This window comes from Argopecten irradians, chromosome 7, assembly GCF_041381155.1.
Source record: "Argopecten irradians isolate NY chromosome 7, Ai_NY, whole genome shotgun sequence".
NCBI classification, from domain to species: domain Eukaryota; kingdom Metazoa; phylum Mollusca; class Bivalvia; order Pectinida; family Pectinidae; genus Argopecten; species Argopecten irradians.
In genome coordinates, this window is record NC_091140.1 from 22,390,983 (window position 1) to 22,410,040 (window position 19,058).

At 37.5% G+C, this 19,058-nt stretch overlaps 1 protein-coding gene across 7 annotated transcripts in view; it reads left to right on the forward strand.

The window, feature by feature from the left end:
• The window catches only part of LOC138327867 (uncharacterized), a 78,586-nt gene that overhangs the window by 45,054 nt on the left and 14,474 nt on the right, over window positions 1–19,058 (forward strand). For 6 of the 7 annotated variants that reach the window (XM_069274297.1, XM_069274299.1, XM_069274302.1 and 3 more), the window contains 13 exons: window positions 5,711–5,813; window positions 6,016–6,067; window positions 8,503–8,619; window positions 8,969–9,076; window positions 9,707–9,838; window positions 12,635–12,754; window positions 13,046–13,179; window positions 14,705–14,924; window positions 15,325–15,402; window positions 15,552–15,659; window positions 16,387–16,522; window positions 16,981–17,168; window positions 17,432–17,903. In XM_069274297.1, the coding sequence (XP_069130398.1) occupies window positions 5,711–5,813; window positions 6,016–6,067; window positions 8,503–8,619; window positions 8,969–9,076; window positions 9,707–9,838; window positions 12,635–12,754; window positions 13,046–13,179; window positions 14,705–14,924; window positions 15,325–15,402; window positions 15,552–15,659; window positions 16,387–16,522; window positions 16,981–17,168; window positions 17,432–17,903 (1,968 nt within the window). The remainder of the gene's footprint in view (window positions 1–5,710; window positions 5,814–6,015; window positions 6,068–8,502; window positions 8,620–8,968; window positions 9,077–9,706; window positions 9,839–12,634; window positions 12,755–13,045; window positions 13,180–14,704; window positions 14,925–15,324; window positions 15,403–15,551; window positions 15,660–16,386; window positions 16,523–16,980; window positions 17,169–17,431; window positions 17,904–19,058) is intronic. The other variant, XM_069274303.1, reaches the window with a different exon arrangement.

A 19,058-nucleotide genomic window follows, 5' to 3' on the forward strand; every position in this document is an offset into this window, starting at 1 on the left:
TGTAGTCTATATGGTACACGATCCTCTGTTTGTCTGGGTGTTTATAGTCCTGTTGTAGTCTATATGGTACACGATCCTCTGTTTGTCTGGGTGTTTATAGTCCTGTTGTAGTCTATATGGTACACGATCCTCTGTTTGTCTGGGTGTTTATAGTCCTGTTGTAGTCTATATGGTACCGATCCTCTGTTTGTCTGGGTGTTTATAGTCCTGTTGTAGTCTATATGGTACACGATCCTCTGTTTGTCTGGGTGTTTATAGTCCTGTTGTAGTCTATATGGTACACGATCCTCTGTTTGTCTGGGTGTTTATAGTCCTGTTGTAGTCTATATGGTACACGATCCTCTGTTTGTCTGGGTGTTTATAGTCCTGTTGTAGTCTATATGGTACAGTATCCTCTGTTTGTCTGGGTGTTTATAGTCCTGTTGTAGTCTATATGGTACACGATCCTCTGTTTGTCTGGGTGTTTATAGTCCTGTTGTAGTCTATATGGGTACACGATCCTCTGTTTGTCTGGGTGTTTATAGTCCTGTTGTAGTCTATATGGTACACGATCCTCTGTTTGTCTGGGTGTTTATAGTCCTGTTGTAGTCTATATGGTACACGATCCTCTGTTTGTCTGGGTGTTTATAGTCCTGTTGTAGTCTATATGGTACACGATCCTCTGTTTGTCTGGGTGTTTATAGTCCTGTTGTAGTCTATATGGTACACGATCCTCTGTTTGTCTGGGTGTTTATAGATCTTCTGTTTGTCTGGGAGTTGTAGTCTATATGGTACGCGATCCTCTGTTTGTCTGGGTGTTTATAGTCCTGTTGTAGTCTATATGGTACACGATCCTCTGTTTGTCTGGGTGTTTATAGTCCTGTTGTAGTCTATATGGTACACGATCCTCTGTTTGTCTGGGTGTTTATAGTCCTGTTGTAGTCTATATGGTACACGATCCTCTGTTTGTCTGGGTGTTTATAGTCCTGTTGTAGTCTATATGGTACACGATCCTCTGTCTGGATGTTTATAGTCCTGTTGTAGTCTATATGGTACACGATCCTCTGTTTGTCTGGGTGTTTATAGTCCTGTTGTAGTCTATATGGTACACGATCCTCTGTTTGTCTGGGTGTTTATAGTCCTGTTGTAGTCTATATGGTACACGATCCTCTGTTTGTCTGGGTGTTTATAGTCCTGTTGTAGTCTATATGGTACACGATCCTCTGTTTGTCTGGGTGTTTATAGTCCTGTTGTAGTCTATATGGTACACGATCCTCTGTTTGTCTGGGTGTTTATAGTCCTGTTGTAGTCTATATGGTACACGATCCTCTGTTTGTCTGGGTGTTTATAGTCCTGTTGTAGTCTATATGGTACACGATCCTCTGTTTGTCTGGGTGTTTATAGTCTGTTGTAGTCTATATGGGTGTTTATAGTCCTGTTGTAGTCTATATGGTACACGATCCTCTGTTTGTCTGGGTGTTTATAGTCCTGTTGTAGTCTATATGGTACACGATCCTCTGTTTGTCTGGGTGTTTATAGTCCTGTTGTAGTCTATATGGTACACGATCCTCTGTTTGTCTGGGTGTTTATAGTCCTGTTGTAGTCTATATGGTACACGATCCTCTGTTTGTCTGGGTGTTTATAGTCCTGTTGTAGTCTATATGGTACACGATCCTCTGTTTGTCTGGGTGTTTATAGTCCTGTTGTAGTCTATATGGTACACGATCCTCTGTTTGTCTGGGTGTTTATAGTCCTGTTGTAGTCTATATGGTACACGATCCTCTGTTTGTCTGGGTGTTTATAGTCCTGTTGTAGTCTATATGGTACACGATCCTCTGTTTGTCTGGGTGTTTATAGTCCTGTTGTAGTCTATATGGTACACGATCCTCTGTTTGTCTGGGTGTTTATAGTCCTGTTGTAGTCTATATGGTACACGATCCTCTGTTTGTCTGGGTGTTTATAGTCCTGTTGTAGTCTATATGGTACACGATCCTCTGTTTGTCTGGGTGTTTATAGTCCTGTTGTAGTCTATATGGTACACGATCCTCTGTTTGTCTGGGTGTTTATAGTCCTGTTGTAGTCTATATGGTACACGATCCTCTGTTTGTCTGGGTGTTTATAGTCCTGTTGTAGTCTATATGGTACACGATCCTCTGTTTGTCTGGGTGTTTATAGTCCTGTTGTAGTCTATATGGTAACGATCCTCTGTTTGTCTGGGTGTGTTTATAGTCCTGTTGTAGTCTATATGGTACACGATCCTCTTTTGTCTGGTGTTTATAGTCCTGTTGTAGTCTATATGGTACCGATCCTCTGTTTGTCTGGGTGTTTATAGTCCTGTTGTAGTCTATATGGTACACGATCCTCTGTTTGTCTGGGTGTTTATAGTCCTGTTGTAGTCTATATGGTACACGATCCTCTGTTTGTCTGGGTGTTTATAGTCCTGTTGTAGTCTATATGGTACCGATCCTCTGTTTGTCTGGGTGTTTATAGTCCTGTTGTAGTCTATATGGTAGTCGATCCTGTTTGTCTGGGTGTTTATAGTCCTGTTGTAGTCTATATGGTACCGATCCTCTGTTTGTCTGGGTGTTTATAGTCCTGTCTTGTAGTCTATATGGTACACGATCCTCTGTTTGTCTGGGTGTTTATAGTCCTGTTGTAGTCTATATGGTACACGATCCTCTGTTTGTCTGGGTGTTTATAGTCCTGTTGTAGTCTATATAGTACGCGATCCTCTGTTTGTCTGGGTGTTTATAGTCCTGTTGTAGTCTATATGGTACACGATCCTCTGTTTGTCTGGGTGTTTATAGTCCTGTTGTAGTCTATATGGTACACGATCCTCTGTTTGTCTGGGTGTTTATAGTCCTGTTGTAGTCTATATGGTACACGATCCTCTGTTTGTCTGGGTGTTTATAGTCCTGTTGTAGTCTATATGGTACACGATCCTCTGTTTGTCTGGGTGTTTATAGTCCTGTTGTAGTCTATATGGTACACGATCCTCTGTTTGTCTGGGTGTTTATCTATATGGTACACGATCCTCTGTTTGTCTGGATGTTTATAGTCCTGTTGTAGTCTATATGGTACACGATCCTCTGTTTGTCTGGGTGTTTATAGTCCTGTTGTAGTCTATATGGTACACGATCCTCTGTTTGTCTGGGTGTTTATAGTCCTGTTGTAGTCTATATGGTACACGATCCTCTGTTTGTCTGGGTGTTTATAGTCCTGTTGTAGTCTATATGGTACACGATCCTTGTTTGTCTGGATGTTATTAGTCCTGTTGTAGTCTATATGGTACACGATCCTCTGTTGTCTGGGTGTTTATAGTCTTTGTATCTATTGGTACCGATTCTGTTGTTGGTGTTTATAGTCCTGTTGTAGTCTATATGGTACACGATCCTCTGTTTGTCTGGTGTTTATAGTCCTGTTGTAGTCTATATGGTACACGATCCTCTGTTTGTCTGGGTGTTTATAGTCCTGTTGTAGTCTATATGGTACACGATCTCTGTTTGTCTGGTGTTTTATAGTCCGTTGTAGTCTATATGGTAACGATCCTCTGTTTGTCTGGGTTTATAGTCCTGTTGTAGTCTATTGGTACGATCCTCTGTTTGTCTGGGTGTTTTATAGTCCTGTTGTAGTCTATATGGTACACGATCCTCTGTTTGTCTGGGTGTTTATAGTCCTTTGTAGTCCGATCTCGTTGTAGTCTATATGGTACACGATCCTCTGTTTGTCTGGGATGTTTATAGTCCTGTTGTAGTCTATATGGTACACGATCCTCTGTTTGTCTGGATGTTTATAGTCCTGTTGTAGTCTATATGGTACACGATCCTCTGTTTGTCTGGGTGTTTATAGTCCTGTTGTAGTCTATATGGTACACGATCCTCTGTTTGTCTGGGTGTTTATAGTCCTGTTGTAGTCTATATGGTACACGATCCTCTGTTTGTCTGGGTGTTTATAGTCCTGTTGTAGTCTATATGGTACACGATCTCTGTTTGTCTGGTTGTTTATAGTCCGGTGTCTGGGTGTTAGTCTGTATGACTAGTCTATATGGTACACGATACTCTGTTTGTCTGGGTGTTTATAGTCCTGTTGTAGTCTATATGGTACACGATCCTCTGTTTGTTTGGGTGTTTATAGTCCTGTTGTAGTCTATATGGTACACGATCCTCTGTTTGTCTGGGTGTTTATAGTCCTGTTGTAGTCTATATGGTACACGATCTCTGTTTGTCTGGGTGTTTATAGTCCTGTTGTAGTCTATATGGTACACGATCCTCTGTTTGTCTGGGTGTTTATAGTCCTGTTGTAGTCTATATGGTACACGATCCTCTGTTTGTCTGGGTGTTTATAGTCCTGTTGTAGTCTATATGGTACACGTCCCTTCTGGTGTCTAGTCTATATGGTACACGATCCTCTGTTTGTCTGGGTGTTTATAGTCCCTGTTGTAGTCTATATGGTACAGTATCCTCTGTTTGTCTGGGTGTTTATAGTCCTGTTGTAGTCTATATGGTACACGATCCTCTGTTTGTCTGGGTGTTTATAGTCCTGTTGTAGTCTATATGGTACACGATCCTCTGTTTGTCTGGGTGTTTATAGTCCTGTTGTAGTCTATATGGTACACGATCCTCTGTTTGTCTGGGGTGTTTATAGTCCTGTTGTAGTCTATATGGTATGCACGATCCTCTGTTTGTCTGGGTGTTTATAGTCCGTTGTAGTTACCGATCCTCTGTTTGTCTGGGTGTTTATAGTCGTTGATTATGTAGTCCTCTGTTGTCTGGTGTTTATAGTCCTGTTGTAGTCTATATGGTACGATCCTCTGTTTGTCTGGTGTTTATAGTCCTGTTGTAGTCTATATGGTATGCGATCCTCTGTTTGTCTGGGTGTTTATTGTCCTGTGGTAGTCTATATGGTACACGATCCTCTGTTTGTTACATAGTCTTCAATGTTTACTGTTTCACGTGAACAAAGCTGTACCAAGGATGTTGGGGCCATTTAAAGTGGTTATGATGTCCAGAAAATATTACACACAAACCTTTCATCTCGGGGTCATAAATTCAAATTCCACTTGGGGCAGTTGCCAGGTACTGACTGCTGGTTGGTGGTTTTTCTCCAGTTAATGCAGGTTCCTTCCACTATCTAAACCTTGCAATCCTTAAATGATTCTGGCTGTTAATATGTTAAATTAATTAAAACAAATCCATGATAAGCTTGTAAACAATAAACAAGTACATGTATAAGCCAAAAACGTATTTGCACAAAGTCAATAGAACATTAGTAACACACACCTCTTGAAATTTTAGTCAAGACCAACACAATAATGTACTTCAAATTAAACAGTAACCTATTCAAAGTTCAATTTGATATCATCTCATTATCAGTCTCCAAGTCCATTGAATTGATAAAGAAATATAATGTATTTATTCTATAAGGCTTTCAGGATCTCATTTCTTATTGGCTCAACTGAGATCATGACTCTTATTGGCTACAAATAACTCTATTCCCATTGACTTTTGAGATCATAGATTCTTATTGGTTACAGCTAGGTCATCTAATCTTAATCATGCTAACAAGTTGATTACCAATGGATTTCCTCATAGTGCTCCAGCTCCTTAACCTGGTACGGCTTAAATGACCCTGGCTGTTAAAAGGACATCAAATGAAATAAACCTCAAACTCAGTTGCTGTCACCAAAGCTATGTACATATATAGTAAATATATATCTTATATATCATTACAGGTGGTCCAAGTGTTGACAAACTGTTACCAGGCGACCAGATCATAAAGATTAATGGAGAAGATGTGAAGAAGGCACCGAGACAATATGTCATTGATTTGGTCAGGTGAGAAAACACTGATTATCACAACTTTTACCTTTCGACTTTCTTTTAGTTTTAAATTAATTTAGACTTTGTTATATTCTCGTTGTATTCCATTTATTGCTTTATTAAAGCCAAACATAGGTGCTGTACATAGCAAAAACAAGTTTTTTACCTTCTTTGTTCATATATCCATATTGAATTTGAATTTATATATGATTTACAGATCCTGCAGAGAAACCATGACTTTGACTGTGTGTCAGCCATATTCAGACAATGTAAGTATATTGTTATATGTATTGTGTCGAGTAGCTAGTTATAAGTAGTTCAGTAATAATCCCCCACCCACTCCCTTTGTTTAGGTATTGACTTCAGGTATTTAATTCAGGGACCTCAAAAATATTGGATTAATTAGCTGGGAGTGAGAGATCCAGAATTCCTGGTATAAGTTCTATATTAGATTGTGTTCATTGTTGCGTTTGGAAGAAAATATTGGGTCGTTTATCAAAATTGATGCAAATTGTCAAAATCAAACAGGTAAGTAACACTGACCCAATTGACCCAGCATATTTACATAATAGATAGATATTCTTCATGTGTATTTATCCTGTTCCTGAACGTTGCTTGTCTTTGTAGAATTTCATATATTTGTTTTCTTTCTACAAAACAGGGGGATGATCAGGTTTGTAAAACATTTTGTTCACACTGATTTACATTTTTGCATTCAGGTCATTTGTGAGTTTGTTTCCAATGTTGTGGAGTCTGTACCTTGTACCAATCCACACAAATCTGTAGTCTTTTTTACCTCTGTTGTCAAGGTTACCATTGCATACACCTCAGGTTTTCTAGCTTTCTCCTTTAGCTAGGATTCATGGACTATTTCAAAAGTCCTTTTTAATATTTTGACTTTAGTTTTAGTTTTTGTTTCCTGACAATTTTTTCTTTCAAATTTGTTCATTTAGGACTTTTCAATTTTGGTTTTGGGATATTTGGTTAATGTCTTTTGACTAACAAAGGATTCTAAGTGAGTAATGTTTGATCACTTTAGACTTTGGGAGATTGGTTGTGGGGTATAGGTGGACCTTATCGTGGTGTGGTCTAAAGATCTTTCTTTGATAGATTGGGGCTTGATATAGATCAGCAGACTAAATGTGAGAAAACAAGTTATTGATCCAAATTACTGATAGTTTGGATGACAGGTTGAAGGATTTTCTTAATGTTTTGACCAATTTTACAGTTTAAGGTTAATTAGAAAGTACAAACAAGATTTGTTGAAATAAGTTAAGTTTTATTCTGAATCTCTGAATACTATTAATTTATTACAATATTCGTTTTATATATGCTTTGTGAATTTTGAGTCTGTTTTTCTTTTATGAACAATTTTGATGTAAATTTTGGTCAGCTTTGGTCCCATATATTTGTTACAGTCCTTGCTTAACCTGCAACAAAACTACATTATAACTTATTATACAATTAATCTCTGATATAAATTGCCATTACTGTATGCACACAAAGCTTCCTACATTCCCTCGCTATGTTAATACCCAATATGTAACTCCATGCTATTTTGTCCCTTTACCAATATTAAAGAAACTAAAAATCAAAATTGATTGTTGACTTTCCAGCGTCCAGGCCTGAAAATCATGAAAAAGTCCAAAATGGTCATAAGTTTAGACTTGGCCAATCATAGATGGTGTTTCAAAAAGTTACACTATTTCTGATTGGCTAAGCAAAAACTTGCGTCTAAGACTATTTCTTTTGTCTGGTATGCCTAGTACAATGTAACACACACAAACAGTTACAATATACAGAATCAGTGTAGATATCAACAGCTTTCTCTTCTTGCATCATTATCTATCTGATGTCTGTTGTAATTTCCAGAATAAGACTTGAGATATGCTTTGGATAAGTTTTCTCCAACATCGTGATAAGACAATAGGTTATTGGAATATTTATATATTTCTGCTGCAGCTACATATCACACCATCAGCTTATACCTTACACTCTTAGTAATTAAAGTGAATATTTTTCTATTTGATAATATTTATATTAATTTGGAATTCAACCTTGATTTTCTTCTATTTCTTTCGTTGTTTTTTTCTGAGCAAGTAACCTACATTTTGTATTTGACTATTGTACTGCATGTTTTAAGTGTATAATACACATGGCCAATTCTGTAATTTTTTGAGATTTTAACTGATCTTAGTTATTGCTGAAGAAAATATAGATAATGGTCGTTAATGGCTTTGCCATACCCTGGGAGTATCAAGCTAAGATGGTACTCAAAGTGATATTCTAATCTTTTGTTGATGTAATTTATATCTACCAAAAGAAACAAAAGGTATTGTAATTTGTATTAATAGTCTATTTTTTAAGTTTCATCTGTTATAAAAGTCTATTATTTTGAATTATTTTATCTCTGAACCCTTAAAATGTATTGTAGCAGAAATAATAAAAGTGACTGCTTAATGGGTTTAAGTTTCAGTCTTCAAATGTTATTGATCATTTTGCATTGTCCCATATGTTCACACCCACTGTTAAAGCATCGTATGTAAAGCAACCCTCTAGGAATTGTCACATTAGGTATAGAGCTTACATATGAACCTGGTCACTGTTAACGACAGGGTAGTGTCACCGTTACAGAAACAGTTACATATACCAACGTAAGAGATATGTAGGAGCTGATTCATGTTGTCGTTTGATTATTTCACAGTCTACACGGAAGTCCGCTCTCCTCACCGCAGCCAAGAAGGCCAAGTTAAAAAACAACCCTTCTCGCGTACGATTTGCTGAATCTGTCACCGTTACCATGGTGAACGGCATGCAAAGTGTAAGTGAAAATTATTTTGACACCTGTGGAAATTTTCTCGTTAAGGGATCTTTCCCTGGCCAAATACAGCTGAGAGCTAGTCCTCAATTTTTGTAATGAATGCATCTGAAATTTTCTAATTTGATTAATTCTCAATATTCTTTTTATTGAAGACATGTGCTATGTTTTCATCAAATAAATTATCTAATTTTGGACAAATTTCAGACAATTTAACTTGAAACAAAAAGAAGATCGAGAAAAGTGATAATGAAATTGATAATTCTCTTCATACTTGAAATGAGTTCAGTATTTTAGAATGTTAATTCATTTATAAGTCAGCTATTTGAAGTTTTATTAATTTTCTTAATAGCCTTCGCCAGATGAGAGTTATGTGCCTTTCATGCCAAATGTCCTCAAAGTGTTCTTGGAGAATGGTCAGACAAAGTCATTCAAGTACGACAACAAGACAACCGTGAAGGTATAGTGGCATTTAGTAATGTTACAATGATGAAAGAAACCTATCCTATGGGTCTCTCAAATTACAAATCATTTAGATTGGCATAACACTGAATTGGATTATTTAGAAATCTTGCTATGGAAAGAAATGTACAGAATGTAACCTGAACATTCAATACCTTACAAGGCATATGAAAAAGAACAATGTCATCATAAAAATGTTAGCAGAACACAATTTGTGAAACAATGAACAGAATCTTCTATTATACAGTCATATAATTTGGTGGATGTCTTACAAGGTTAAAATGATACCTCCAGGAAAATATGTAGATCTACTGTAGAGAACAGTATTTAGATTAGAAAATTGAACTTTTGAAACAGAAGTATTATTAGTAGTTGATGAGAATGCTGATTTTTGACTGAACTATTCTGTCATTGCTTATATTGCAGAGTTCTCTGTCCTTGTGGGTATGTATTGATTGTTATGTCATTAGTTTGTGTACTGAAATTACTTTGTTTCTCTGAAACAATACAATCAAGAACACATGACGTTACGATCAATACTTACCCAAAGGGCAGATAACTCTGTAATATGCATAGACGGAATAGCTCAGTCAAAATAATAAAAGTATTGCCATGATTTGGTTTCCAGGATGTAGCGAACTCACTTCAGGAAAAACTAGGTATCAAGAGTGTCAAGTATTTCAATTTGGTTCTACAAAACATGAAAAGTCACATACCGGGCCGCCTTACAATTCTACAGGATCATGAGACATTAGCAGATGTAAGTTCAAGGTCAAGGTCAAACGGTGAATATTGTGAAGGTTATCTTTAGACAGTTTAATCTGCATGGACATACATATTGTTTTGCAATTATCGTCATACCAGAATTTTGTCTGTTTATACTGATACTTTTGGTATTATGCTGTTTTGTCAAGACACAATAGAGTCCACAAAAATGGTACTTGGTATGGTGTCCACAAAAATGGTACTTGGTTTGGTGTCCACAAAAATGGTACTTGGTTTGGTGTCATGTTCTCAGCTTACGGGTATTTAACAAGAGAGTAGTTTGCTATTTGTGTTTAACAATGTAATGTTAAAATTGTGACTCACAGATGTTTTCTGCCATGTGTCTTCGTGTGACTTCATGATAACCATGTATTTATATACACATTTCATACAAATATTTGCGAAACATTTGAATTTAAATAGCTCTTGCGAAACTATGCAAAAATTTGTATCTCTGCTACATTAAGTGAGGAAAACATGATTAAATCAAAGTTATATGCTAAAAAAATTGTTATTACATTATCCTTCCATTATCAAAAAAAAAAAAAAAAAAAAAGATAAAAGTTGCCACAAAAAACTGAATTGAATCTCATTACTTATTTTGAACATCCTGATGTTATTGTGAGATACTCTCTTTGTAGTACGGTTTGTGTTTGTAGAGTTTGTTCCATACTCCGTGATTGGTAACACTCAGGCTCTTATTAATTATTAGGAGATATGACGTGTTATCAGTAAATTTGTTTGACGAGGGAGAAAAACTTCCGAACCTTTGTCACTCTGAGTTGGTGGTCATATTAATCAGAGAATCGAGTCTGCAGAGTGTGTTATGGCTGAGTGATCAATCATCAGATTAATCTGCTGAAATAGCAGAAACTGCTGGTATTGTAGAATATACATACAGGACATCAAATGTCATGTCCTGGTGTGGTATTGTGGTATATATAGTGGACACCAAATATCATGTTCCACAAATATTCTGTACAGTAGATATATAGTGTGGCTCATGTCCTATCATCAAACACCCTTCAATATCCAATCATGAAATACCCTTCAATATCCTATCATCAAATACCCTTCAGTATCCTATCATCAAACACCCTTCAATATCTTACCAGCAACTCCCATTTTACATGTGACAAGTGATGTTTTAAGGTTTTATAAAAGAAATGTCTTCCAGACGGTTGACATTGTGGTAGATATGATATATAATGAAGACGATGACTAGTGCAAGGTTTATTATCGGGATTCATCAGTTTTAAGTAAGACTCATGGCTTTAGGCTTTGCTTGATATTGAATATTAACTTTGATAACACAAAAACTTTCTATGTATGAATGAAATCAAAATTGCAAATGGAATGCTGTATGACTTTAATAATTATAAAGTTCCTTAAAAATAAAGATTAGAAATTATTTGAATTTGAATATCTTTAATATGATAGAATGGAAGGTGAAGAAAGCGAAAATGTGGATAAATTTTAAGTTCATTTTCGTTTTACATCCTATTAAGAACCAAGGTCATTTAAGGTCGTGCCAGGTTTAGGAGGTAGAGTCAGTTACTCCACTTAGGTTTTAAACCTTGAGGTGGAGGGCTAAAACCTCTGAGGTGGAGGGCTAAAACCTCTGAGGGGGAGGGCTAAAACCCCTGAGATGAAGGGCTGTGGTAATACGGTATGTCTTAACCACTTGGCAATTGCCATCCTCTTATAGAAGCCAAAGCATTCCATAAATCTGATATAAATCATTGAATGGAGAGAGCTAAGATACCCGTATAATCTGTGTTAAATGTATACCACATATATAGACCCTGACATCTCTCACCTAGCCTCCATCACATTTGTCAACCTTTAATTTGTATATCCCTATCTTAGTGCGAGAGCCCGCTGCCGATCTAGATCCCTCATGACTCGCTGAATAAGCTTTCATTCTGCCAACATCAAATCACTCCTGGATCAATCTGTGATCGGTGATGGAACCCAAATCTAATTTGCCCGGCCCTTTTGGTTACTTTTTGCTGGCTGTAATCCAATCATCTGACAAATATTATTTCCTAAATACGTTACAGACCGTAAGGGCATCAGACGGACACTTCCAGTCTTCGTGTATCAGTAACGATCAGCTTCAGCTATGGACATTTTATTCATGAGGCCATGATGAAATATGAATTTAGCTTTTGTAATATGTCATTATAGACATTCTATGGAGATATTTTGTCATAATTTGAATTACTTTGCCTAACATTTATCAGATATATGTATTAATGTAATAGTATTTCTATTCAATCTGGGAAGATAAATTAGCTGTTTATTCATAAGGGTGCATCACCATTAATAGAGATCAACTGTAAATTATGATGCTTGAGTTGATCATTATGTCTTTACTGTGTCATTCTTGATTTGTGATGGTACACAGTGATGTAGCTATTGTGATCAGTTAGTGTTAAAAATACGCTTAAACATTCTTTGATACCGACATTTCTGAAGCATTGAAAAACTGTTAAACAATTCATTCCATGGTCTTCTCTAGTGGCAGTTTGTTTCTCAAAAATGTAGAGAAACAGAACGGGCTGTACTGATGTTATTTTATCCTTGTACTAGCCACATTATTTTGATATCTCTAGTTTAGTTACACAAGGTATGTGCACTCTATTTGATCATTTAATTAAGTATCAAGCAGCTACTATAAGGAAACCAGGTATGTAAAGCCCTTGACTGTTTATTGAGTAATTTATCCAAGAATAACGTAACAGAAGTATTACAATCAACGTAATATGAACATTTCCTTTTCTGACAGATTGCGGCAAGACCAGGGGCACGTCACTTCCGTTGTCTGTTTCGTGTGATGTTTGTTCCGCGTGATGCCTTTGACCTTTTAAATGAGGAGCCAATGGCGTTTGAGTATTTCTACATGCAGGTAGGCTTCAGAATGGTTTGACACAAGGCTTAAAAAATCTAAATGATCTTGAAAAATAATTTCAAAGAAGAAACATTGGTATCATATGATAAATAGTTTACTTATCTGATTTGAAAACAGTAACATTTTGTTATAATATTGTTGCATGTTTGTGCATAAATGGTTTTAGGAAATTTGTAGATTTGTGTCGCTAATTCTTATAACATATTTGTGAGAGTATCAACAATGGGGCTTTTTTCAGTGATAATTTGATTTGAAGTAGAAATGAGGGAATATTTTACTATATTTCAGTGCTGTAATGATGTGGTACAAGAGAAGTTCCCGGAGTTGAAGGGGGAAACGGTGCTGAAGCTGGCTGCTCTCCAAATACAACAGCACGCCATGCACAATAATACCACAGGAAAAATCAACATCAAAGCAATAGAGTAAGTAACCCCACCTTCTCCATAAAAGTAGGGGTGTCTCCCCTAACAAGTGTGGTTGTCTCCCATTGCATACACATTTTTAGCCCACCATCATCAGATGGTGGGCTATTCAAATCGCCCTGCGTCAGTGGTCCGTCGTCCGTCCATAAACAATGCTTGTTATCACTATTTCTTAAAAACTACTGCAGGGATTTTGTTCAAACTTCACATGGAGGGTCCCCTTGGTCCATATTTGTGCCATACAGATTTTGTGGCTGATCGAAAAAACAAGATGGCCGCCAGGCAGCCATCTTTGATTTTGGCAGTTGAAGTTTGTTATCAATATTTCTTGAGAACTACTGAAGGAATGTTGTTCAAACTTCACATGGAGGGTACCCTTGGTCTCTAGTTGTGCCATACTGATATTGAACCTGATAGGAAAAACAAGATGGCCGCCAGGCGGCCATCTTGGATTTTGATAGTTAAGGTTTGATATCCCTATTTCTCAAAAAGTGCTGAAGGGATCTTTCTCAAATTTAATATGTAGGTTCCCCTAGGGCCCTAGTTGTGCATATTGCATTTTTGGACCAATCGGTAAACAAGATGGCCGCCAGGGCCATTTGTTATCGCTATTTCTCAGATAGTACTGAAGGGATCTGTCTCAAACTTCATATGTAGGTTCTCCTAGGGACCTTGTTGTGCATATTGCATTTTGGGACCGATCGGTCAACAAGATGGTCGCCAGGCAGCCATCTTGGATTTTGTTATTCAAAGTTTGTTATCGCTATTTCTCAGAAAGCACTGAAGGGATATGTCTCAAAATTCATATGTAGGTTCCCCTAGGGCCCTTGTTGTGCATATTGTGATTTGGGACCAATCGGTCAACAAGATTGCTGCCAGGCAGCCATCTTGGATTTTGATATTCAAAGTTTGTTATCGCTATTTCTCAGAAAGTATTGAATGGATCTTTCTCAAATTTCACATGTAGGTTCCCCTAGGGCCCTAGTTGTGCATATTGTGATTTGGGACCGATTGATCAACAAGATGGCCGCCAAGGAGTCATCTTGGATTTTGATAGTTGAAGTTTGTTACCGCTATTTCTCAAAAGGTACTGAAGCGATCTGTCTCAAATTTTATATGTAGTATGTTTGAAAAAGTTTGAAAAGTAGAGAAAAGATCCATCTTTCCTTTGTCAGATATAGATCATTCTTTGGTGGACGCCAAGATCCCTCTGGGATCTCTTGTTTGTTATCTGATTAGTTGAATATAACAAATTACAAAATTGTCTCCCTTTAATGGAAATACTTGTAGTGGATATAACTTTGCACATTGTACTTACCTCCCCTTTAAATACAGTGCCAGAAGTGTAGATTTTGTTGTAAATTACACTTATCTCCCCTGACAGGGAATGTCACAAGTTTGACTACAGTTTGAAGTTTGCAGTTGTTTCAGATTATTACAGAACTGATAATAATTCCCAGGAATCTTGATAGATTTGGATAAAACAGATTAAACCTAATGATTATTACTGTTTTCTTCACCACAGAAAGGAGTGTGGATTGGAGAAGTTTGTACCTTCCACACAGTTAGAAAGTATGAAGGGTAAGGATCTGCGTAAACTGCTCAGTCAACAACTCAAAGTGAACCAAAACCTAACACCTCCAGGCCAGAAACAGTTGTCAGCCCTACAGGCTAAACTTCACTATGTAAAGATTGTCAGTGAGCTCAAGACGTTCGGTAGTCGTGTTTTCATGGTCACTCTTCTGGTAAGTCATCAGTTTTTATCATCATTTATGATGGTTTTAGTGACATTGAGTAAACTGTTGAAATACAGAAGAACTGTTATGAACCTGTACAAATCAATTAAATTGTATCTATATTCCTGATATCCAAAACGATAAGAATGTTAAGTATTGTGTATGTTAAATATTTGATATCATTTCATCTAAATCATATTCATTTAATTAAATTATAAATACTCTTGAAAATGCAAAGAAAAAATAATCAATTTAAAATCTTAGATCATCTGATTTTGAAATTATCAGTAAGTAAGACAGTTATATAAAACAATTATTCAGACAATTGCTTTCTTATCTGTTTTAAGACTTTGTGATGTGGTAAGATTTCTGGATAAATATTAACCATTAAACCATTTCTACATTACAGGACCAGAAGATGGAAGCAATGATATTAGTGGGGCCAAAGGCAGGGATCAGTCTTATCACCAACATTAAACACTACACAGTAAGTTATCTCCCCTTTTCTTTATTTTTCTGTAATTTTGATTCTTTGTCTCAACACATTGACCAACAATTATGAAAACATTGTGACTCGCATGTAGTTTTGTTTGCTTACACTATTCCTTAAGACTAATGTTTTGATGCTGTTTATAGTTATCCATGCTGGCTGACTTCAACATGATAGAGAAGATCAAGGTTTCCAAGGAGAAAGATAATAATATGCAGAGGGTAGAGGTCACAGTCAAGGGCAAAGATGCCGGGGTAAGTCCTCATGGTTTTAACATGCAAAGGGTAAATTTTATTGTCAAGGACAAGAGGAATGAAATGAGTCTTAAGAAAATCACATTTAAAGGTCAAAGGCAAAGAGGCTTGGAGAAAATATACAGGATAATACTATACTGAGGGTAAAGGTTAAATTCAAGGTCAAGGGTAAAGTCTTCACAGTGATATTTGATTCTTACAAAATGAAGGAGATTCACCTGTGACCTGTTGATCTGTGTCAAATCTCATGGTAGGTTTGATGATAAATGATGTGAAATATGTCCAGGTTCTATTACACTGGTGTACAGAAGTAATATAAGTTAAATTGAACAAAAAATGGCATTTGCAAGGCAATATCTGGCTGAGTATTCTAATTTCTTTCTGATGATTTGCGTGATAATTGACATTTTGTCTTCACTAAGCTCACAGCGGGTAAAATATGGCTAACTTAACTATGCAAATGTATTGCTTGACTGCTAGAAACCAAGTAGGCTGTATTGATTGGTATAGTATTGATGGCATCACACAGAAATAGTTTGGTAATATTTCATAATTGTTTGTCTCCGCTGTGTGACAAGTTTAATGCACCAAACCTAATAAAACTGTTCGCTCATTTCAATGAAAAACCTAGCCAACCCAGAAATAAACTACTGAGGCTTACACAAATGTACTTTTCACTTGTAATGCTTTTACTAAACTATAAACGCTTTCACCATTTTTCCACTAGATGCTAAACCTTGGCCTACTGAAAGATGATGTGCAGAACTTCGTCGGAATCGTAGAGGGATACTATCGTATTTTTGTGGACACAGATGCTTGTTTGGTAGAGAAGCCTGCCAGCAAGCAGACCGGTGACCCTGATGGTCAGTGTTTGTATAGTCACTTTGTGAAGAGAGAAAATGTGACTATAGTTGTCATATCGAGTTGGTCCTGTTTGTATATTAATTCAAATAAAAGCGACAATAAAATGACAGAAATGTTGACCTTTGTGGTTTAGCATATTGATCATCCTCAAATTGATTTCAATATAAGATAAATTATAGAGTTACTATTTATTAAATGTCCATTGATACATTGGTAAGTAATTGATTGAAGTCATTTTGTATCATAATATGCTATTTTAAATGATTTTTACATTCAAGGCACAATGATCACAATAATATGAAGTCTCTTTAACTTAGCCACTCCTTAAGGATATCATAATATTTGATTGACTATGCAAAATTTATTGGAATTAATTTTTGGTTTGAATTACATATATCTGTTCATTTTCTCCAGTATTACACATTTTATTACACAATTGTATATTTTCTTGTTATAGTACCCCCCTATACCAGCAAACACAAAGTGTTGACCACTCCTTGGAGCTACCCAGAAGACATTGTGTCACAGACCCTTACAGAACAAAACACAGACAATGAACGCCTCATAGACCTTTGTCAGGGACCGCCAGCCTACGAGGATGATGTAGAATATATCAATCGCATCAAAGCTGCCCTTGGCATCAAGGTAGGGGAAATCACTCTTGATTAATTAATCTATAATGAAAGAATTAAGCCCATTCACAAAAAAGATTTATGAATAAAGGGGAGATTACTCTAAATTGGCAATAAAGAATATATTTGTGAAATTCGTGAAAATTCTGAAATCATTGGATAATTCTATTTGTAACATAAAATTGATAACTATGTAAATTAAAAGCTTATTTGTCCTACCTTCTTGATTTAGTGGAATATGACTTGTTCGACAGTTGTGAAATATATTATTTGTAGAAGAGCTCGGAGTTGAACGAGGACGAGGCAGTGATCTCCCTTGTGGATGAACAAGGAACTGATTTAGTAGATGGAACAGAGCAACATATTAACAAAAGTGTCATAATAATAGGCAAGAGACCTGAGAATAATAACAAGGGCATCCGCCGACAGGGGGCTCAGGAAGGGGGAGATATCCCCAACGCAAAGAAACCCAAAACATCCATTCCTGATATTGGACAGAATGGGCATGTGTATCTCAATAGTGATATTTATGAAGAAATCCATGACCAAAAAACTGTTGTCAATGGCGATGAACTCTCTGACACTGATAGTGGAGTGGAATCAGAGAGAAAAGTCCCCCTTGAGGACCCCCCTACTCCTGAGTCTGGAGGCTCACCAGGGGGACAAGGAGACCAAGGTGGCAGTGATACAGACAGCTGGGGGACCAGTCCTGACAAAGGTAGAATACAGCCACAATCTTTGCCTATATGTGAGTACTAATCCACACTGCACTGTACCCAAGGATTAGTGGAGTACAGGAGGGCATGAATTATAGTGGGGTACAGGGAGGGATGAATCATGTAGTGGGGTACAGGGAGGGGTGTATTACTGTAGTGGGGTACATGCAGGGGTGTTTTTTCTGTAGTGGGGTACAAGGAGGGGTGTATTACTGTAGTGGGGTACAGAGAGGGGTGTATTACTGTAGTCGGGTACAGGGAAGGCGTATTACGGTAGTGGGGTACAGGGAGGGGTGAATTACTGTAGTGGTGTACAGGGAGGGGTTTGTTACTGTAGTGGGGTACAGGTAGTGATGTACTACTCTAGTGGGGTACATGCAGGGGTGGTTTTTTCTGTAGTGGGGTACAAGGATTGGTGTATTACTGTAGTGGGATACAGGGAGGGGTGTTTTACTGTAGTGGGATACAGGGAGGGGTGTATTACTGTAGTGGGGTACAGGGAAGGCGTATTACTGTAGCGGGGTACAGGGAGGGGTGTAATATGTAGTTGGGTACAGGGAGGGTTGTACTACTGTAGTGGGGTACAGGTAGGGATGTACTACTGTATTGGGGTACAGGGAGGGGTGTATTATGTAGTGGGGTACAGGGAGGGGTGTACTACTGTAGTGGGGTACAGGTAGGGATGTACTACTCTAGTGGGGTACAGGGAGGGGTGTAATATGTAGTTGGGTACAGGGAGGGGTGTAATATGTAGTTGGGTACAGGGAGGGTTGTACTACTGTAGTGGGGTACAGGTAGGGATGTACTACTGTATTGGGGTACAAGGAGGGGTGTATTACTGTAGTGGGATACAGGGAGGGGTGTATTACTGTAGTGGGATACAGGGAGGGGTGTATTACTGAAGTGGGATACAGGGAGTGGTGTATTACTGTAGTGGGATACAGGGAGGGGTGTATTATGTAGTGGGGTACAGGGAGGGGGTGTACTACTGTAGTGGGGGTACAGGTAGGGATGTACTACTCTAGTGGGGTACATGCAGGGGTGTTTTTTCTGTAGTGGGGTACAAGGAGGGGTGTATTACTGTAGTGGGATACAGGGAGGGGTGTTTTACTGTAGTGGGATACAGGGAGGGGTGTATTACTGTAGTGGGGTACAGGGAAGGCGTATTACTGTAGCGGGGTACAGGG